Source organism: Podarcis vaucheri (genome assembly GCF_965113315.1).
Source record: "Podarcis vaucheri genome assembly, chromosome: 15".
Lineage (NCBI taxonomy): Eukaryota > Metazoa > Chordata > Lepidosauria > Squamata > Lacertidae > Podarcis > Podarcis vaucheri.
In genome coordinates, this window is record NC_138753.1 from 13,947,124 (window position 1) to 13,969,697 (window position 22,574).

General features: G+C 48.8%; 1 protein-coding gene across 1 annotated transcript; it reads left to right on the forward strand.

Moving 5' to 3' along the window:
• The first annotated feature begins 1,641 nt into the window (after positions 1–1,641).
• SSC4D (scavenger receptor cysteine rich family member with 4 domains) lies at positions 1,642–15,275 on the forward strand. The gene is made up of 9 exons (XM_082201473.1): positions 1,642–1,810; positions 3,857–3,928; positions 4,964–5,278; positions 7,265–7,345; positions 8,465–8,542; positions 9,570–9,881; positions 10,783–10,860; positions 12,778–13,105; positions 14,342–15,275. The coding sequence occupies exons 1-8, from the start codon at positions 1,654–1,656 to the stop codon at positions 13,092–13,094; spliced, it is 1,410 nt and encodes a 469-aa protein (XP_082057599.1). The 5' UTR covers positions 1,642–1,653; the 3' UTR covers positions 13,095–13,105; positions 14,342–15,275.
• Positions 15,276–22,574: the final 7,299 nt, after the last annotated feature.

Here is a 22,574-nt window from a genome sequence, read left to right on the forward strand (position 1 = left end):
ACTCTTGGGATGGCCGATGGTGAAGGATGATGGGAGCTGGAGTCCAACCACATCTGGAGGGTTACAGGGTCCCCATCCATGAATAGGCATTTAGAACTGATTAGAGCATCTGCTTTGCATGCAGAAGGTCCCAGGTTCAATCCCTGATGGCATCGCCAGGTGCGTCTGGGATAGAACCCTGACTGAAAATCTAGAAGGATGCAGCCACTTGGTGCAAACAGTACTGATGGACCAACGATCTGACCTAAGTATAAGTCAGTTTTCTATGGTTCTGGGTTCCTAATGGGACTCGCTCCCAGGTACAAGTGCTCAGAATTGCATCTTTAAGTGTGTATCCAGGGTGGCATTCAATCTGCCTTAACTTTTATTTTCTCCATTTCAGCCAGTGGCTCTGAGGTTGCACAGGTGCCCGTTCCAGGTGAGCTCTTGTTGCGAAAGAGAAACCAGCACTTGAAGCTGCGTCTTATAGATCACTGCAGAGATTGGGGAAAGGGTTCCTAAATGGTGCCTGGGTTGTTGCTGAATCCTTGCCCATTTTAGCTTCCTCCTGCAAGCCCCTCCCATTGCGCCTATTGGACAGTGTCCATGATGTAATGGGCAGGCCTGTCCCCCGGCCAGTGGTGGCTGGTGCCCATTTGTAGGGTGGAAGGCAGGGAGCCCAACAGTAGGTGGCGCCAGAGGCAAATGACTGAGTCAGAGACAATTCATTCCAATTTTGTCCCTACCCTCCGTCCTGGTCAGGGCTGGAGTCAGGTGCAGATCAGCACAAAGGTAATAAGTCACCGATGCCAACAAAGTTAGCTCTTCATTCAAGTAAACCGAAATACAGCTCGGGCCTAGAAGTCTCAGCAACCCTTTCTGGTTGGTCTTGCGCTGATGACACAGTTGTGAGGACTGAAGGTCCCTGCCTTCCCACCCCTCTCTAAGGCTCCTCCTCTCCAGGGTTTTCCCTATGCAGTCTCAAACTGTGTCTGCGCACAAGTAGTCTCTTCTCTGCTCTTTTCATTTCTCTGTGCGTCCTCAGAGACCAGGGAGGAGGAGTGATGATCGCAGCAGGAGGGAGAGATTCCCTGGACTCTTCAGGCGCCTCTTGATCTCACCCTTCTGCAGCCTCTGCTTTCACTTCAGAGTCTGAACTGCACTCTGCCACAGACTCTTCCTGCTCACTAAACCCTGTTGCCTCTTCAGCTTCTGATGCCTTCCAGTCTTCTCTGCCTTCTTCCTCTGACAACTGATTGTCGTCCCTCCACCACTCCCTAGGCTCTGAGCCTTCTCCTCTTGGGGGTTCCCTTGGGGGTTCCCCAGCTGGCGCCTCCCTCCCCTCCTTTGGATCCAGCCAGTACATGACAGCCCTGCTGGGTTCCTCAAGGGCAACGCTGGGACTAAGGAGGAGGAATGTGGCAGGCAATTCTACACCGCTAACTGCAGGCAGGCAAGGGGGGGCAGGTTGAGTTTGGCAGGGTGTTGTCCCATTTGCTCTAATGGACCGGCCTTGTTCTCCCAGAGGTCCGGCTAGTCAATGGGCGCAGCCGCTGCCAAGGACGCGTGGAGATCTTCTACAACAACACCTGGGGCACGGTGTGCGACGACGACTGGGACATCGTGGACGCCAATGTGGTCTGCCGCCAGCTGGGCTGCGGCCATGCCATCGCCATGCCGGCCACCCTCTCCTTCGGCCAGGGGCGTGGGCCCATCTTCCTAGACAACGTGGACTGCAAAGGCAGAGAGGCAGCCCTCAGCGAGTGCAGCAGCCACGGCTGGGGCATCCACAACTGTTACCACTATGAGGACGTGGCTGTCACCTGTAATGGTACAAAGGTTTGGGTCTGTCTGGTGGCGGTAGCAGGAGGGAGAGGGGTGAAGCAGGCTTATTTACTGCATTTCCCCCCGTCCCCAGAGCTCAAGGTGGGACACATGGTTCTCCCATCCTCATTTAATCCTCACAGCAACCCTGTGAGGTAGGTTAGGCTACAGGAAGTCAGCGACTGGCCAGAGGTCACCCAGTGAGCTTCATGGCCAAGTGTGGGCTTTTAACCCTGGTCTCTTAGGTCTTTGCCTGACACTCTAACCACTGCACCGCGCTGTCCTGCAGGGGAAACCACTAAGGAACCCTGTGTATCTTAAACAGGGTGGAGGAAAGGCTGGATAGAAACATAAAAAGTTATGACGGTAATACAATTGCATGGGGATTAAATATTTCAGAAGAGAAAAGGATGATGATGATGATGATGATGATGATGATTATTTATATACCGCCCTATACCCAGAGGTCTCAGGGTGGTTCACTTAAAAAGATCACAGTATATAAAATAAAAATAAAAGCAATAACCCAATAGTACTCCCCAAAAAAGAGCAACATTTTAAAAGGTTATGGGATGTTGATCAGGTCAACCAAAGGCTTGGTTAAAAAGGAACGTTTTTGCCTGGTGCCTGAAGGTGTAGAATGAAGGATACCACATTTGTTTGACTGCTGTTTTGATTTCTTACCTCCCCCCCACCATGAGGTCGCAGGGTGGGTTACACAGTAATTTAAAAATACAATATTAAGATCAGTTACAAAATAGGGTGGGTCCTATATATTTGTACAAACACCCCAATCTCTGAATGCTGAAAGACTTCCAGGTTCAGTTTCCTTGGAATGAATGTCAGTGGAGACTGTGGTGTCTTTAGGATATATGGTTTTATTTACACATATATACCACCTGAGCATAGGATGGAGGGGCTCACACTCCTTCTCTCCAGGGTCTTTCCCACGCAGTCTCAGGCTGGGTCTGCACACAACCACCCTCTGCTCTGCCATTTACCGTATTTTTCGCTCTATAAGACGCCCCAGACCACAAGACGCACCTAGTTTTTGGAGGAGGAAAACAAGAAAAAAAATACTCTGAATCTCAGAAGCCAGAACAGCAAGAGGTATCGCTGCGCAGTGAAAGCAGCAATCCCTCTTGCTGTTCTGGCTTGTGTGATAGCTGCTCAGCCTGCATTCGCTCCATAAGACGCGCACACATTTCCCCTTACTTTTTAGAAGGGAAAAAGTGAGTCTTATAGAGCAAAAAATATGGTAATTTCTCTGTGTGTTCTAGGAGGCCAGCAGGAGGGGAGCAGTAGGAGGTTGAGAATCCCTGGCCTCTGCTTCTGCCTTGGAGTCTGAACTGTGCTCTTCCACAGCTCTTCCTGTTCCCTAAACCCTGTTGCCTCTTCAGCTTCTGACACCACCTCCTCCCAGTCTCCTTCTCCTTCTCACCATCCCACCTCCAATCTTCTGGCTCTGAGCCTTCCTCCCTTGGGGGTTCCCTTGGGGGTTCCCCAGCTGGTTTCTCCCACCATTCCTCTGCATCCAGCCAGCCCATGACATTTGGACATCATTTAAATGATATGAAAGCCCGTCTCTAAGTTGTTTACATAAAATCTTAATCAGAAAATAGTGATGAAATCAACATACTTTAATGACAAGCAGACGTTTGTTAAAAGTGAAATATAGATAAAAGCAACAGTTTTATAGAAAAAAACAAATGTACCTAATAAAATGTTCAGGTGTGCCTGAGTAAAAACATTTTTAGCTGGTATCAGAAACAATAAAATGAAGGAGCCCATTGTAACCCACCCTGAGACCTGTTAGTGAAAGGCAGGAAATACTAATAAATATTACTACTACTACTACTTCTACTTCTAATAGGCAGTCAAATGTCATCAACCACAATGGATTTATCTAAGAAATTAATTGAACAAGTTGGCTGGCCCTGCTTAAAAGGTTGGAGGTATACATGTTTGCATGCATAGCAGAGGGCAAGCAGATACTGTTGATGGAGATGATTGACTGACGTTCATCCTTCTGTTGGGTTGTTTGTTTTTGCAGAGCTATTGCCCACCCAAGCATCCAGAGGACCAATCAGCAAAGCAGCCACTGCCTCGTTGCAAAATGGGGAAAGTGAGTGCTTTTTGGATTCACATGAGGAGCTGTCCTCGGCTAGCACGATTCGCAATAGCAACATGATACATGTACATAGTGTTGCTGTTATTCATATCTTAACTTACAGTAAAAATGTAAAGGTCTCATCAAGCTGCAGTTCTTATGACTGCCAACAGGTGGCGGTGCAAACGGCAGTGTGATGAGAGGCTGTTGCTGCTACTGGTTGCCTTCCTCATCCCTGGTTACCAGGTGCTGCAACTGCAGGAGAGGCAATGAAGGAGAGAGACTATTTGTCCCCTTTCTCCTGCTGTAGCAGCTGATGCCGCGGCTACCAGTAATGGGGAAACAAAGGAGAGATAGTCCCCATCCCCTTGCTCCCTGCAAGGCCCTTTCCACCTGGCCTAGGGGGCAGGACCCACATGCACCAGCCCTACTGAAGAGGCTCCTTGTGAGGCCAGAGGAACATCACCCGGTTAATGTTTTATTGATTTATTGATTTAATATGCTGTAAACCGCTTTGAGATTTTTATTAAAAGCGGTAAAAGGTAAAGGTAAAGGGACCCTTGACCATTAGGTCCAGTTGTGACCGACTCTGGGGTTGCGGCGCTCATCTCGCTTTATTGGCCAAGGAAGCCAGTGTACGGCTTCCGGGTCATGTGGCCAGCATGACTAAGTCGCTTCTGGCGAACCAGAGCAGCACACAGAAACACTGTTTATCTTCCCGCCAGAGTGGTACCTATTTATCTACTTGCACTGATGTGCTTTCGAACTGCTAGGTGGGCAGGAGCAGGGACCGAGCAACGGGCGCTCACCCCGTTGCGGGGATTTGAACCGCCGACCCTCTGATCGGCAAGTCCTAGGCTCTGTGGTTTAACCCATCCCTATTAAAAGTGGTATAGAAATTAAAATAAAATGAAAAACACCTGCACTGTGGCCACTACTAAAATGCAGGTTCCTTTCTTGGGTTCCCCTTAATGGAGGCGGGCTGGATGACCCCCGGGGTCCCTTCCAAGTCTACAATTTGTACCCTGACTCTCCCTATCCCTCTTCCAGGCGATGGGAGCATCCGGCTGGTGAGTGGTGCCAACTCTTGCCAGGGCCGGGTGGAGATATTCTACAAAGGGAACTGGGGCACGGTGTGTGACGACGACTGGGGGCTGAGCGATGCGGCTGTGGTGTGCAAGCAGGTGGGCTGCGGGCACGCCATAGACTACAGGACCAATGCCTACTTCGGCTACGGCACGGGGCGCATCCTCCTTGACAACGTGAACTGCGACGGGAGCGAGCCGCACCTCTCAGCCTGCTACAGCCTGGGCTGGGGCATCCATAACTGTGGTCACCACGAGGATGCTGGTGTCATCTGCTCAGGTGGGTGGACCCCTCAGGGCTTGGGGCAGCCGGGCAGCCGAAGTGGGCAGCCGCCCTGTGTGGGAAGTGCTGTAGTCTAGTGGTTAGAACATCTGCTTGTAGGCAGGAGGCCGCAGATCCAGGCCCCAGCGGCATCCCCAGGTAGGGCTGGGGGGGGGAAGGAATCCTGCCTGAAACTGTGGGGAGCTGCCAGTCAGTGTAGACAATACTGAGTTGGATGTATCTATACTTTAACTCCATGTGAGGCAGCTTCCTGTGAACGCCTAGCAAGGCAATACAGTACCAGGGTGGATAAAAATCAATGATGTTTTTAAAAAAATATAAAAAATGGATTTTTAAAAATTTAAATCAGATTTTTTAAAATTTAAATCGGATTTTTTTTAAATTTAAATCAGATTTTTTAAAATTTAAATCGGATTTTTAAAATAAAATGCTTTTGGATGAAAAATCTTTCCAAATATAGTTTTCTACATAACTTACTTTATGGTCCAAAGGCTATTCATCAGGAAATAAGGATTTGTTTTAAGTTTTTCATGTGTGCTAAAACTCAGTCTAAGTTTTTTTATTAAAAAAAAAACCCCGTTTAACCACATCAGTTAACAAACATGGATACATATGCTATAATGTTATTGTTTTAGTTAAATAAATTGTTTAAATTGTTATTAAGGAAATGATTATTTTTCTCTTTCCAATAAAGTACAGCAGAAAACAGTTAACTTATTAAACCTCACAATAATTTTATAATTATCTATGTTTTTCTAATAGTATAACCAAATCAGTAATTTTTGATATAACTGTAAAAACTACTCTGAAAATTTATTATTCCAAAAATGAAACCTTCATCTGGTTGTAAATATTAAGATTATACCAGCAAGAATGAGTCTTTCTGTTAAAAAAAAATGATTTGAATCAAGTCTTACTGACTAGTGATTTAAATCGTGATTTAAATTGATTTGATTTAAATCAAATCCACCCTGTGCAGAACCTTGGAGAGCGCCAAGATTTGCTCCCATAGAGTTGGAAAGGGCCACAAGTGTCACCTAGTGCCAGCCCCCTACAATGCAGGAATCTTTTTGCCCAATGTGGGCGTGGCACTCGAACACACAACATGGAGATATAGAGTCTCATGCTCTACTAGCAAGATCTAGGGATGGAACAAGGCCTTTCATTTTCCCAGAGACCAGGAAACTCATCCTAGGACCCACCCATTTCCCGAGGGGAGGAAGGCCTTAAAAGGGCAATCCTCTCGATCAGAGCCTGACACCCTGGCTCCTTGCTCCTTGTTAAACCACTTTATCAAGCCCTCTTCCCAGGGAACTCTGGGAATTGTCATTCCCTGAGGGGACTATGGGACCTCCTAACAACTCTCAGCACCTTTAAGGAACCACAGTGCCGTGGACTGGCTGGATGCAAAGGAGTTGGAGGGGAGGCACCAGCCAGGGAACCCCCAAGGGAACCCCCGGGGGGAGAAGGCTCAGAGCCAGGGAAGTGGCGGTGGAACAACAATGCGTGGACAGAGGAAGAAGAGGCGAGGAGGATGTGTTGGAAGCTGAAGAAGCAACAGGGTTTAGTGAGCAGCAAGAGGCTGGGGCAGAGAGCTGTACAGAATCTGAGGCAGGAGAGGAGGGAGATCAAGAGACAGAGTGGAGGCAGGCTGCTGAAGAATCCAGGGAGTCTCCCCCTCCTGCTGTGAACAGCTCCTCTTTCCCCTGGTCTCCCAGAACATGCGGAAGAGTTAAAAGGGCGGAGCAATGAGAGACTAGACGAAGGAGCCTAAGATTGCTTGGGAAAGACCTGGCGGAGGAGGAATCTTAGGGAGTGGTGGGAAGGCAGGGGACCTTCAGTGTTTGCAACTGCCTCACTGGGGCAAAGACCTACTGGGAAGAGCTGCTGGAAATTCCAGGCCTGCACCGTTTGGGTTTCTTGAATAAAACATTAAATTCACTGACTTGCTTTGATTGATGACCTATTGTTGTCTCTTTCTAGGTCTCGGGATGACCACGACCACAGCTGCCACCACCTCAGTGGCTCCCAACTATGAACAGACATTCACTGATACAGTCACAGGTAAGGGAGAATCTGCTGTTGCTAATCCCACCCACCACAAAACCCCAACGGGGACAGTTTATGTTTCCATGACTTCAAAGATATAGGAGCACACTGGTGTTATCTGCACACCTGGGACAATGCTGGTTGTGATCATAGATTGGTGGTGGAGAACTTTTGGCCTGTGGGGGCCTAGTTAGATCCACCAGGCTTCAGATTCTAACCCCACCCCTGTCATAGATGCAGAAGCCAGTTCTGCACTCCAACCCCAATCTGGTGAAATGGGAAGAGAACCATATTTGACCCATTGTTACTGGGGAAGGGTCAAACCTGAAATGAAACTTTGCACTACGCAGAAATATACAGTAGTGTTATAGGTCTGGAGGGTCAGTCTGGATGATACCTGTGGGTCCCTTCTAGGCCTGTGATCCTGTACCTAGTGAAGTTTAGAGTCTATTAGAAAAGGCTGTTGAATCAGTCAGACATGTTTCTTTGTAAGATAATGGCCTGAGCCTAGCCAGTTGAGTACTGCCATGCACATGTCCAAAGAGGCTGCTCTGTTGCCATAGAGACAAATGGGTGGGCCTTTCCCCACCTCACCTGCCTGAATGCAACCTCCTCTAGGATGGAGAGCAGCAGGCCAAGGGGGACTTTATGTGGGGGTCAGGGAGAAAGTTTTTGACTGCTGCTGGAAGCTGGAGATACAGAGACATGCCTTGATCTGCTGGACCCAAAACTGTGAGTTTGGGGCTTCCCTGGAATTGAATGAGGAAGCAAGATCTGGTGGGGTGTTGATGCTATGAGCCCTTCCATCCTTTGCTCAGACTGTATATATATGTAAATAAAACAATATACCACCATCTCCACTGACCTTCATTCCCAGGAAACCAAACCCTAGGCAAGTGCAGGCACCCCGGAGTCTCTCACCGCTTGGAGATTGGGGTCCTGAAAGCTGCAGATCAAATCTCTATTAAAGGACCAGCCGGAGAGGTGCAGTTAAAAACATAGTCCCAGAAGCTGAGGCCAAAACACAGGGTTGCCTTCCTGCCTCGTGGCTTGCCCATCTGTGTCCAAAGGCAACTGGTGAGATATAATTGGAGGCCGGATGTTGTTGTGATGACAGGATATGTCTTTTTGCAGTCACAGATGGTCGAGATCAGCCTTCTCCTGAGACTGAGATGATGGTGACCTCAGCCCTTCTCCTGCTAGAAAGAAGAAGTAAGTGTTTGCCTGCCCTTTGTCGATGGGAATAAAGCTTCATCAGAGATGTAAAAATCTGCAAAGAAGAGATTGAGAGAGCTGGAGGCTGAGGGGGACGCCTCGCTGATGGGAAGGTGTTTATTTCAGACAATGTGAAAACAGACCCAGGAGCAGGAAGGATGAAGCCCTGGTGTTTCCTCTCTCATCCCATAACATCCGCTTTGTGTCCATTTAAGCGACCGGGAACCTGAGCTCTCCTGGTGTTGTTGCACTATGATTCCCATCAGCCCCAGCAAGTGTGGCCAGCAGACAAGGATGATGGGAGTTGTAGTTCAGCAATACATTTAGAGCCACAGCCCCACCCCCAATGCCAGGTTTCTATAGTCCAGCTTTCCCTGTTTAGGCAGCCCCTATTTCCCAGTCCTTGGTAAACCACTGCTCCTGTTTCCACCTCCATACACTATGCTGGTGTGAGTTGCTAGCGCTGAACTTCCTCCAAGTCCCAGTCCCTATTCTCTGCATCTCTGAAAGGGTGGGAGGAGGAGGCAGGTGCATGTTGTCTGTAGAAGTTTGTGCATGGGCACTGAGGCCCCTTGCTTAGAATCATAGTCATAGAATTGTAGAGTTGGAAGTGGGGCTTGAGAGTCATCTAGTCCAGCCCCCTGTAATGCAGGAATATGCAGCTCTCCCATACAGGCATCAAACTTGCAACCTTCGCGTTATTAGCACCACTCCCTAACCAACTCAGCTACCCAGCAACTATTGATACAGGCCGTTTCTAAAACAACAGAATTCATGAGGGTCAAGGCCTCTTGCCGGTACTCTTGCCACTCTCTGAAAATGTGAAACGGGAGAGAGAAAAACCAGGAGCCGGAATGTCCCGAGGGCCATCTGGTCCAATTCCCTTGCAATGCAGGGATCTCCTCTAATGTCTCCCTGACAGATGGCCACCCAACCTCTGCTTAAAAACCTCCAAGGAAGGAGAGTCCACTACCTTCCAGAAGTCACTCCGGCCTTTTCTCCCCTTCCGCTTTCTGACCAGCAGGTGGTGGCATACGACTAGCAAACGGGAACAGCAGTTGCCAAGGGCGGGTGGAAGTCCTGTACGGGGACTCCTGGGGGACGGTCTGCGATGACGACTGGGACTTCCCCAACGCCCAGGTGGTCTGCCGACAGGTGGGCTGCGGCTCAGCGGTGGTGGCCACCGTGCTGGGCTACTTTGGCTACGGCACTGGACCCATCCTCCTGGACAACGTGGACTGCGCCGGCACGGAGACTGACCTGTCCGACTGCTTCAACCTGGGGTGGGGGCAGCACAACTGCGGGCACCACGAAGACGCCGGCGTCATATGCAGAGGTGAGAGGGACAGGGGGAAAGGAGGGGTTGTGGTTTCATCGTAGGGCTGGAAGCCCCCCATCCAAAGGGTGATCTAGTGCAACCCCCTGCTGTGCAGGAATCACAGCTAAAGAATCCCGGGCAGGCAGCTCTCCAAAACCTCCAGTGGATCAGAGAATTTTGGGAGAGAGAAATAACCTGGTGTTATAAAATGTAAACAGTGCAGGTTCCCCTGGGATGCCTCCAAGCTGTCAGTCTTTTGCAGGAGGGAGTTGTGTGTTTATCTTTATTCTGTGTGATTAAAGGGGACCAAAGTTCTTTTGTCACCCCAGCACAACAAATCCACATAAAACACACACACACAGCAGACTTTTTGTGGTGTGGAAAATGACTGAGAAATAATGCATTGAAAAGTGTGGGATGAATAAATGATTAACAGCAAGACATGTAAACAGCTCACGAGGGAATCAGGACAAATGCTCCTTGTCACAGGCGCCACTTTGTAAAAAAAATTAAAATGCATGGTAGGAAGTTGGACTAGAATAGATGGCCCTTCCAACTTTCCAATTCTCTATGATGTCAGTATTTTTGTTTCTAAATAAACTTTCAAGGTTGGGTATTTTATTGTCTTGTTCCACCATTCCTCCAAGGTGCTCGAAGTGGCACGCATACTTCCTGCCCTATTTTATTCTCACAACAATCCTGTGAGGTGGATTAGGCTGAGAGGCTGTGACTGACTCCAAGGTCACTCAGTGAGCTTCCTGGCTAAGTGGGGTCTCCCAGGTCCCTGAACCCCAGTCTCCCAGGTCCTAGTGCAACTCTAACCACTGCACTGCACTTCCCAGTGCCTTTCTGTGTGATGTGTGTGGGGTGCGTGTCTCTATGCTGTTAAATGTATCCCTTGCTTTTTCCCTGGTCCCAGGTGCAGAAGAATCTGGAGATCTCTTCCAAGAAGACCCTTTTGCCACCACCACATCAACCACCACACGTCCCAAGGATGGTATGTGGGGCACAGGGCCTCTAGCTCCCCGCTTGCTGACTCTCAGCTGAAATTCCTGGTGTTTGGCAGGAACAGGGCAAGAGGCTGCTCTAGGTGGCTGCCTAGGGCAAGATTTCTCAGGGGGCAGCACCAAGGTAACAGAAGAGGGGTTGTCTTTTCTGAGCACTGCCTTCCATGTGGCAGCCCTTCAGGTATTTGAAGATGGGTATCATATCTCCTTCTCAGTCTTCTCTTCCTCAGACTAAACATACCCAACTCCCTCAAACATTCCTCACAAGGCTTGGTTACCAGACCCTTCATCATCTTGGTCTCCCTCTCTGCCTGCCTTCTAGCTTGTCTATGTCTTTCTTGAACTGTGGGGCCCAGAACTGGTCCCAGGACTCCAGGTGGGATCTGACCAAGGCAGAATAGAGCAGGATTATGACATCCCGTGATCTAGACATTATATGTAAGCTGATGCAGCCTGGAATCACATTAGATGCTTTTGCTGCTGTATCGCACTGTTAACTCATGTTCAGCCTGGGGTCTACTAAGACCCCTGGACCCTTTTTGCATGTATTACTGGTAAGCCAGGTGCCCCCCCCTCAATCTTATATTTGTGCATCTCATTATTCCTGCCAAAGTGCAGAACCTTACATTTGTCCCCGATGAAATTCATTTTGTTAGTTTTGGCACAGTTCTCCAATCAGCTAAGGACATCCTGATTCCTGATTCTGTGTTGTGCAGTATTAGCTTTAAAAAAACCCCACAGTATTGTGATGGATGAGGTGCCTTTGCTTGATCAAACAGAACAGTGGCCCACAAAAGTCGAACCCCCCCCCCCCAGGCCTGAAAATGACACAGGTATTCCCTTGCTTAGCTTTACACATACATAGAAATTAAGTCACATTCTCAGAGGGAAAGCGTGCCTGTGTTATTTGAGCTGGATGCCTGATTCAGCAGGAATAAGAGGGTACCTGCTCTCTATCGGGCTCACTTGAGGCTGAGTTTTCCCTGCACAAGCATTCTTGACACGTCCTTAATACAGTCTGAATAAGCAGATTCTCCTAATATCCTTAATGCACTCCGAGTAACAGGAACCAGAAGATTCCCCTTACGGTAGGTGGGGGAACAGATTTGCATAAAGATGCCAGAGAAATTATTCACAGCCAGAGCAGTGAACGGTCTAGAGGTGCGGTAGACAGACTCCTCTTTGGAGGAACTCTGAGCTTGTGCAGAGCGCATTATTATTATTTCAAAAAAAATTATTCATTTTATAACACAATAAACAACACAAACAGGAAAACAAACAATACAAACAGATTCTTGTTTTATCCTTATTTTTTCTAAACATTGTTAGGTGAGCTTCCCCAAGTCCCCCTATCTGATTTTCATTTTACCTCATCTTTAGCAGTTTACATATATCATAATTTCTAACCATATTTTTTCACAGTTACTTTAACCATAAAAATCGTCACATTTTATCACTTGCAAATAATACTATTTTAAAATACACTATCTTCTACTTCTAACCCTACAGCCTAAATCCACTTCCAAAGCTATACTAAGATTTAAATATTAACATATTTTTTCAAATATTCCTTAAACTTCTTCCAATCTTCTTCCACCGTCTCTTCTCTCTGGCAAGTTCCATATAGTCCATCATCTTCATCTGCCATTCCTCTATAGTTGGTAAATCTTGTTTCTTCCAATTCTTCGCTAGCAATATTCTCACAGCTGTTGTGGCATGCAGTTAAAAAAAAGTAACATTGTGCAAAGCGCATTATTGTCTCAGCTGAGGAGCAACAGGGGAAACTGGGTGGTGGCTGGTGGCACAGCCATTGAGTTGGTGGGGCACATATTTGGGTTTTTTTTTTTGGGGGGGAGCTTCACTTAAGCCTCGTGATACCCACCCCCCTCTGTTTCCCCCATTTGCAGGCTTCCTTCGCCTGGTCAACGGGAGCCACCGCTGCGAAGGGCGAGTGGAGATGTTCTACCTGTCTCAGTGGGGGACGGTGTGCGACGACGCTTGGGACCTCAAGGATGTGAAGGTGGTGTGCAGGCAACTGGGCTGTGGGGGAGCCTTGGCCGCCTGGGGGGAGGCCCGCTACGGCCAAGGGACCGGCTACATCTTCCTCGACAACCTCAAGTGCAAAGGTGACGAGAGCTCCCTGCTGCGCTGCTCCCACATCCGCTGGAACGTGCACAACTGCGACCACTCAGAAGACGCGGGAGCTCTCTGCAGGCTCCTGTGATGAGCCGGAAGGTACGGCCTGATCCAGGCAAAGGCTGGCATGCGCTTCCCCTGTTCCCAAGGAGGCTTGCATGCAGCTTATCTGCTGGGGTTGATGGGTAGGGGGTGCTACCTTGAGAGAGCTGGCCAAGAACTGGACGAGGAGACATCTGGGTCCAAAGGGTCAGTGGCAGGGTGTGTGGGTCTGCTTGGGGGAATCCTGCTCCTCCTCCTTGACCTCGGGTTCCAGGTCTAAGCAGGGGTGGAACCTGACAGTCAACTCTTGCCTGTATTGCAGCGCCACCAGAGCTGCGAGTGAGTCCACGTGGATCAGGTGACCTGCCTGGTTGCTAAGAAACACCTCCGTTTCAATAGGGACAGAATTAACCCTTAAGGTACAAACGGAATGACCTGTGCCTCTGCACTTCCAACACAATCGGCTATAGGATTTCTGGGCTGTGCAATTAAATTGGACTTGTCAAAGAAATAACTTGTATTAAGTTATTTATTTGAAAAGTCAAACGTAAGTGCATTAAATAAGTAAGTAAGTAAGTAAGTAAGTAAGTAAGTAAGTAAGTAAATAACAGATTAATGCAGAAACAGGGTGGGATGGATTTATGAATGAACCTAAGGCTGGGAATGGATGGATTAAAATGAAAAACAACAACAACAACAACAACAACAACAACAACAAAATTGATTTCAGTTAGGTGCTGTTCAGCAGAAATATGCCAACAAGCTAGAACTTCTCGGAAAGCAGCATCCCTATTTTAGAATACAGCGACTCTCAACTCATGCTGGGGTCATGCTCTGGGGATAATGCATAAAGCCAGAATCGTGTACTGTACTGTGTTTTCAATGGCAGGTGGGGTTTCCAAAGTCCTTTTCCCCAGATGCCCTCCCCATTTCCAACCCCCCTTTATTTTTATTTTTTTTGGGGGGGGCAAGTGCATAAAGCTGAATGCGTGCAAGTTAAATGCGCCTAAGTTGTGAGTTGCCTGTGGCCATTTCATCTGAAGAGCCTTTGCAAAAATGTAAAATGAAGCTACCTATTTAAAAATAAAGTGGCTTCCCAAGCATTTGCAAAGGAACCATCAGGCCCTGTCAGACAGGCAGGACCAGCCACAGGTATGGGATTGGAGGCGGCGGATGTGAATGCCTTGAGTCTGGCTACCTTCCCGCTCTCCGTTTTAAACAATAAGCTTGTTTCGGGAGCGGTCCCTGCCTCATCTCAAATTAACTGGGCAAAATGGGCCCTTCCTCTTTCAGATGGGTGTCGCCAGACCTCGCAAGGACAGCGCTCCAGCTGTGGGAGCCTCAGCTTCCTCCGACGGTGGCTGAAACCTTCTCGTTCCAATGGTGCCTTTGTGTGTGCCTGTGTACACGTGTGTAAATCTCTGTATAAAAACTGGTGTACGTACCGCACATAGAGAACACCCTCTACCCCACTGCTGCAGCCAGGAAGGCTGCCTTTCGCTCGCCGCCTCAGTCAGGGGGTGGGGGACCCTTTTCATCCCGAGGGCCACATTCCCTCATGGAGTAGTCTGCCGGGGGCCAGGTACTGGTGGTGGGGCAGGGCACAGACAAAAGTGTGGGGGGGGGAGGAGGAAGACACAAAGGACAGGATTCTTTCCTTTGGCCAGCAGGCTGTGTTCCAATGGTGCACAAAACCTGCCAGAGGTTTCTACACCTTTGCATGTACATTTCTCCATCATCCAGCGAAGCAAGTGGTCAGTTCATGGCTTAAGGACACATTGCAGCCAGGAAAAAGCACCTGAGGAGGACGCAGAGCAGGCCTGAGGCGCTGCGGAGAGATGTAGCAGGAGTCCCAGGCCACACTCACAACACCATCCATTGAAAGCACTCTTGGACACCTCTTCAAAAAGTCATGGCTTCCCCCAAAGAATTCTGAGAGATGGAGTTCACTCAGGGTGCTGGAAGTTGTTAGAAGACCCTTATTGTTCTCAGACCCTCCAAGGGTCCCTATTTCCCAGGACAGTCTTAGATGAACAGAAGCCATCCCAGAATGATCCCGGAATGTCCCACTTTTCCTCAGGACGTCCCTATTTTCATCAGAGGAATGTTGGAGGGTATGCGCATCAATGAGTCATGGTTCCCAAAGTGGTTTAACGGTCAATCCTTCTTCATGGGGTACTCTGGGAATTGTATCTCTGTGAGGAAAATGGGGGCCACCTAATAATTCCCAACAAACAACAGCTCCCAGAATTCTTGGGGGAAGCCATGACTCTTTGAGGTAGCACCATAATGTTCTCTGTGAGGGGAATTGGAGGGTACCCTGACAATTCTCTGCATGCTTAACCAGCTACAAACTTCCCCCAAAGAAAACTGGGAGCTGTAGTTTATTAAGGGTGCTGGGAGTCGTCAGGAGACTGCTACAGTGGTGCCTTGCAAGACGAAAAGAATCCGTTCTGTGATTCTCTTCGTCTAGCGGTTTTTTCGTCTTGCGAAGCAAGCCCATTGACGGATTAGCGCTATTAGCGGCTTTTAGCGGCTTATCTGCTGATCGCATCAGCTGATAAGCGGCTTAGCAGCTTAGAAAAAGGGGGGGAGGGAAAAAACACAGCAGGAACTCGCAAGACATTGTCGTCTTGCGAAGCAAGCCCATAGGAAATTCGTTTTGCGAAGCACCTCCAAAACGGAAAACTCTTTCGTCTAACGAGTTTTCCGTCTTGCGAGGCATTTGTCTTGCGGGACACCACTGTAATGCCCTCACAGAGATACATACCCCAGAACTCCCTTTGAAGAACATTTTTATTAATTTTCCAATAAAAAAATCCAGCTAACATCCAGTTAACACCTCCAATCATAATCCAATTAAAATAAAAAAACCTATTATTTTTTATTGAAGAGGGGTTGATTGTTAAGCCACTATGGGCAGGGATGGCCCAAGACATTTTGTCACCTGAGGTAAACCACCAAATGGCACCCAATTCCCTGCCAGGGGAGGAGGGGAAGAAGGGGTGAGTCAAGATCTACATCAGGAACAAGGGGGGGCGGGGCGGGATAAAGATCTATATCAGTATCTTCTGCCCCTGTGGATCCTGCCGCCTGAGGCGGTTGTTTACCTGGTCTCATGGGAGGGCTGGCCCTTACTATGGGAAGTGTAGCACTGTGAGGGGAATAGGCACTTCTTTAACAAACTACATCTCCCAGGATTTGATGGAGTTGAAACCATTTTATTGGGAATAATCTCTAACACGCATTCAGAATGAATAGAAGAAGGGAAAACACCAGAAATTTGTCTTTGCAACAGCACAGGAAAGTAGATGCTGGAGACTGAACCTGAGAACTTCTGCATGCGAAGCAAGGACTCTACCATGGAGCCCCAGCGTTGCAGGGGGTTGGACTAGATGACCCTTAAGGTCCCTTCCAACGTGACAATTCTGCGATTCCCCTGAAATGAAGAAAGGGTTAAAGCCCCTTTGCAGTTTTGGGTGCTCTGAATCTATGGAGGGAGAGAAAAGAAACATGCCTGTAAGCTCTGTTTTCCTCCTCTTAATTCTTATTTAGAATATCTAAGGCTAAGCAGACACATATCCTCCTTCCAGGGAGCAACACGCAGGCTCAGCGGTGGAATTACCATTCCATTCAGTTTATGAAACACCTTCCAGGCGAGTCTCAATGTGATTTGCAAACCAGCCATGAAAGCAACGGAAAATGGTTTTTTTAAGCAGTACAAACAAATAACTAAAGAGAGGCCTTAAAAAGCCACATGCCTAAGGCAGAGAGCTTTCCATCCATCCGGATTGTTTCTGGAAAGCACAGATAGAGGGTGCCAATGAGAATTCTGTTCCACAGAAGCAGGGGCCGCCACGTTGAAGGCCCTGCTGCAGCACAGGCTTTTGAGATTTTTGACCCATGCTGGGTGTGTAAGGGATAAGGCGGACCCTCAAGTCACCAGGTCCTGAAACAGTGTAGGAACATATATGTCAGTACCTTGAAGTCGGCCCCATGGCAGACTGGCAACCGATGCAAATTCCACAAGCAAGGTGTTATAAACAGGCGGGAGTTTGCCCCCCGCAAGCGATCTATAGCCCTCCTCTTCTGCAGCCCCTGGATCAACCTGAGTAATCCATGATTACACAGAAGCAAGCCCCTTTCAGGTACCCAAGACTTACTGCCAGATAAGTGGACACAGGACTACAGCCTTATTCATTAAAAAATAAATAAAAATCCTCCTTAACGTTTGGTGCTGGGTTCTCCACCCCCCTCCTCCTCCCAACCCACATATAAGAAAGCATTTCCATTGTGTGTAGAACTTAATTGCTTTTCAGTCACCCAATGCAAGCAAAGTCTGTGGCAAGAAATGGCCGCCTTAGCAATAGGTAAACTGAGCCAAAGGGGGGGGGGAGAGGAGAGAAAGGGGGATTGTTGCTCATAGTGCAGGATTGGCTCAGAATAAGGAGCTAAGCGAAAAGCAAAGCCCCCAGCCATGTAAATATATGTAATTTGGGTGGGGCGGGAACACGGGAAGGGGAAAAAGGGGAGAAAGTGTTTGTATAATTCTTTTGTTAATATTTTAGTGTGCATATTCCAGGATGTCATTTTTTTTTCTTATATGTTCTTTTTGAATAAATAAAAGCCCTTTCAAAACTCTCTCTTGCTCGGTTTCTCTCTGTTTAAAGACACAGTGTGTGTTCACGTTAGCGTTATTTTAGGTTTCATCATGTCTGTATCACATCTGGGACGCGGGTGGCGCTGTGGGTTAAACCATAGGGCCTAGGACTTGCTGATCAGAAGGTCGGCAGTTCAAATCCCCGCGACGGGGTGAGCTTCCATTGCTCGATCCCTGCTCCTGCCAACCTAGCAGTTTGAAAGCACGCCAAAGTAGATAAATAGGTACCACTCCGGCGGGAAGGTAAACGGCGTTTCTGTGTGCTGTTCTGGTTCGCCAGAAGCGGCTTAGTCATGCTGGCCACATGACCCGGAAGCTGTACACCGGCTCCCTCGGCCAATAAAGCGAGATGAGCGCCGCAACCCCGGAGTCGGCCACAACTGGACCTAATGGTCAGGGGTCCCTTTACCTTTTACTATCATATCTTTCTTTCCAAGGAGTTCAAAATGGCATCCATGTTTCTCCCACACCCCACAACAAGGCTTCAAGGCAGTAACTGGCCCAGGGTCAGCCAGGGAGCTCCATGGACTCTACCAGGTTAGAACCTGGTCTGGCACTCTAGTCTGACACACTAACCACTGCACCACACTGGGTCTCTCAGCACAGAGCACGGGGAAGTTGCAGTCCTCCCGCCCACATTTCAGAGCTACTTGGCTATTTATTTATTTAATTTATTCATTTGTATCCCTTTTTTTTCTCTCCAAGGAGCTCAAGGTGACAAACGTGGTTTGCCCGTCCTTATTCCATCCCCACAACAACAACCCTGTGGCAGATAGAAGACTTATTCATGCAGCACATAGTTGAACTTTGGAACTCCCTCCCACAGGAGGCAGTGATGGCTGCCATCTTGGATGGCTTTAAGAGAATTAGACAGATTCTTGGAGGAGAGGGTTTATGAGGGGAGGGCTTAGCTCATACCCTCCAGCATTTCTCCAATAAAAATAGGGACGTCCTATTTAACAACAACAACAACAACAACAACAACAACAACAACAACAACAATAACAATAATGTTTGTAGTTATACCCTGCCCATCTGACTGGGTTGCCCACGCCACTCTGGGCACCTTCCAACATATATAAAAACCTAATAAAACATGAAATATTAAAAAATCTTCCTTATACAGGGCTGCCTTCGGATGTCTTCTAAAGGTTGTATAGTTACTTATCTCTTTGGCTCAGGGGTCACTTAACTCCATGCCCTCCAACAATTCTCTGATGAAAATAGAGACATCCTAAGGAAAAGTGGGACATTCCAGGATCAAATCAGAAACTGGGGCGTCTTCTGTTAATCTGGGACTGTCCAGGAAAATTGGGACCCTTGGAGGCTCTGAGGGCAATAGGGGTCTTTTAATAACTCCCAGCACACTGAATGAACTCCACCTCCCAGAATTCTTTAGGGGAAGCCATGACTCTTTGGAGGGATGTGGGTGGCGCTGTGGGTTAAACCACAAAACCTAGGACTTGCCGATCAGAAGGTCGGCGGTTCAAATCCCCGCATCGGGGTAAGCTCCCGTTGCTTGGTCCCTGCTCCTGCCAACCTAGCAGTTTGAAAGCACGTCAAAGTGCAAGTAGATAAATAGGTACCGCTCCGGTGGGGAGGTAAACGGCGTTTCCGTGCGCTGTTCTGGTTCGCCAGAAGCGGCTTAGTCATTCTGGCCACATGACCCAGAAGCTGCATGCCAGCTCCCTCGGCCAATAAAGCGAGATGAGCACTGCAACCCCAGAGTCGGCCACGACTGGACCTAATGGTCAGGGGTCCCTTTACCTTTACTTTTATGACTCTTTGGAGTGGTGTCAGAGTGTGCCCTCCTCAAGTAATTTTCTCTAGATGCAGGGAATGTCCGAAGGAAAAGCGGGACTTTCCAGGATCAAATCAGAAACCGGGATGGCTTCTGTAAATCCAGGGCTGCCCCTGGAAAATAGGGACACCTGGAGGGTCTGTTATCTGCCGCCCCATATTTTATTCAAGTTGGCATCCCTGCTGAGGGGCTTCTGCCACCTGAAGCAGCAACCTCACCTACCTTATGGTTGGGCCGGCTCTGTCCGCCGCCCAGCTACCCTCTACCCAAGGCACCCCCAAATTCAACCCTCCAGATGTTTTGGGACTACAAATCCCATCATCCCTCGCTAACAGGACCAGTGGTCAGGGATGATGGGCATTGTAGTCCCACAACATCTGGAGGGCAGAGTTTGGGGGTGTCTGCTCTCCCCTCAGCAGAAGCCAGGGACATCCCTGATGGAACCTTCTGTGCCCACCTTAATCAGCCCCTTTTATGCAGACAGCTCAGATCTGCCTGGATCAATAGCATTGAACGGTTCCTGCTTCATCATCTCTTAGGAGGAAACGGTGGCCCAGAAGACAGAGAGGGAGATGAATATTTCACGAAGTCTGAAGCAGAACCGGAGGTTATTTTCGGGCTGGATTTACAGCCTGTCCAGAGCAAGGCACAGGCAGGCAAGAGGGAGGGGGGCTTAGACGAGGACAAAACGATCTATCCTCCCAGGAGAAGTGGCAACGCAGCCAGGAAAAATTGGGAATGGGGAGGGGGGTCTGCAGTTGGGGGCAGAAGGCTCTCTGGAGCCTTATTTTAGGCCATGTTGGTTTTATATGCTCAGGGAGCAGGACACAAATCACTGCTCACCACCACTGGGAGCTAGTTGACACCACCCTCAAAAATTCATGGACAAGACCTGGCAAACACTCATATTCTTGTAATTCCACCCCCCCCCCGACACTGCTTAAGATTCTCCTCCATCTCCTGCATGGGGCAGTCATTTACTGTCTCCATGTTCCTGAAGCATGCAGTAGAAAAAATTTAATTTTGTTGATAAAGAAACACGATTTAAATGCAGGTTAGAAAAGGAGTGAAATTTGTGCGCAGGGTGTTTCAACCCAGAGACTGGCTGACAGACTGCCTCCTTTCCTGCGGGGGGTTAAGATCAACAGTAGGTATCTCCACTTTCAGAAGTTATGGGGTGCTGGCGTACCAGAAAAGAACCTCCTCTGTGGCCGCCCCAAGTTGTAGAATTCCCTCCCCACAGATGGTGTCTTTAGCACTTTCATTACACAGCTTTTGTCTCTCGCTCTAACCACTACACCAACAAACCCTCCAAGTGTCCCTGTTTTCTAGGGACATTCCCGGATTTACAGAAGACGCCCCAGTTTCTGATTTGATCTTGGAATGTCCCACTTTTCCTTAGGACGTCTCTATTTACATAGGAGATATGTTGGAGGGTAGGGAGTTATCCGATCCCCAAGCCATCTGAAGGCAGCCCTGTATTGGGAAGTTTTCTTAATGTTGAATGTTTTCTTATGTTGGAAGCTGGCCAGAGTGGCTGGGACAACCCAGGCAGATGGGTGGAGTATAAATAGGAATAATAATAACAGCAATACTAATAATAGAATAAAGGTAAAGGGACCCCTGACCATTAGGTCCAGTCGTGACCGACTCTGGGGTTGCGGTGCTCATCTTGCTTTATTGGCCGAGGTACAGCTTCCGGGTCATATGGCCAGCATGACTAAGCCACTTCTGGCGAACCAGAGCAGTGCACAGAAATGCCATTTACCTTCCCGTTGGAGCAGTACCTATTTACCGTATCTACTTGCACTTTGACATGCTTTTGAACTGCTAGGTTGGCAGAAGCAGGGACCGAGCAACGGGAGCTCACCCCATCACGGGGATTCGAACTGCCGACCTTCTGATCGGCAAGTCCTAGGCTCTGTGGTTTAACCCACAGCGTCACCTGCGTCCCAGTAATAGAATAAAGGTAAAGGTACCCCTGCCCGAATGGGCCAGTCTTGACAGACTCTGGGGTTTGTGCGCCCATCTCACATTTATTGGCCGGGGGCCAGCGCTGTCCGGAGACACTTCCGGGTCACGTGGCCAGCGTGACAACGCTGCTCTGGCGAGCCAGAGCCGCACACGGAACGCCGTTTACCTTCCCGCTGGTAAGCGGTACCTATTTATCTACTTGCCCCCGGGGGTGCTTTCGAACTGCTAGGTGGGCAGGCGCTGGGACCGAGCAGCGGGAGCGCACCCCGCCGCAGGGATTCGAACCGCCGACCTTTCGATCGGCAAGCCCTAGGCGCTGAGGCTTTAGCCCACAGCGCCACCCGCGTCCCCAGTAATAGAATAGGACATCCCTATTTTCACTGGAGAAATGTTGGAGGGTATGCACCAAATCCTGGCTCCATGGTGCTCATCACTGCCTCCTTTTGTAGCTGGTGCTCATCACTGCCTCCTGTGGAAGGGAGTTCCATAGTTCAACTATGAGCTATGTGGCCTGACATGAGATCTTAGGGTGAAGGGTGGGTAAATAATAATAATAATAATAATAATAATAATAATAATAATAATAGATGTAGGACTTTGCCCATGGCTGTCTTGCTAGCTGCAGCTGGTGCCTCTGAGCCTCCTCCTTCTCTCCTCTCCTTGCATTCCTGCTGCAGAGCTGTTAGTAACACAGGCCTGCTATTTTAAGGAGCTGCAGAGTCACTGGAGCAATCAGCACCTCAGGTTTCCGAAGCATAGCTGGCTCCATCGCTGCCGCTTCTCAGAAGCCAAGAGCCTTTTTGGCATGTGGCCATGGCGAAGTCTCTCGCATGGAGAATCCTGCGCACTGGGAGCGGAGCTCTCTGAAAGCTTTTGAAAGCCACCTGGACCTGTCTGGCCCAAGACACTCTGCTGCTTGCGGGGCTGGGCAAAATGTTACCTGCCCCGCCCTGTTCCATGCATAGAGCTCTGACCTGATTGGCGATGGGAACAGCGTCTTCCACTTACGCCTGTGGTTGTCAGGTCTGGAGCATCCCAGGCCTTGAGGTTTCAGAGCCCAAACCTAAGACCTAGCAGTGGGTCCTGGTGAT

What these genes read in the sequence shown, in the direction of transcription:
- SSC4D (XM_082201473.1), top strand. Translation starts at nt 1,654, where the DNA reads ATGCCGGCCACCCTCTCCTTCGGCCAGGGGCGTGGGCCCATCTTCCTA. An exon ending in TCTCCTGCTAGAAAGAAGAA is followed by an intron (nt 8,543 to 9,569) that starts GTAAGTGTTTGC and finishes TCTGACCAGCAG; the next exon opens with GTGGTGGCATACGACTAGCA. An exon ending in CACCACACGTCCCAAGGATG is followed by an intron (nt 10,861 to 12,777) that starts GTATGTGGGGCA and finishes CCCCATTTGCAG; the next exon opens with GCTTCCTTCGCCTGGTCAAC.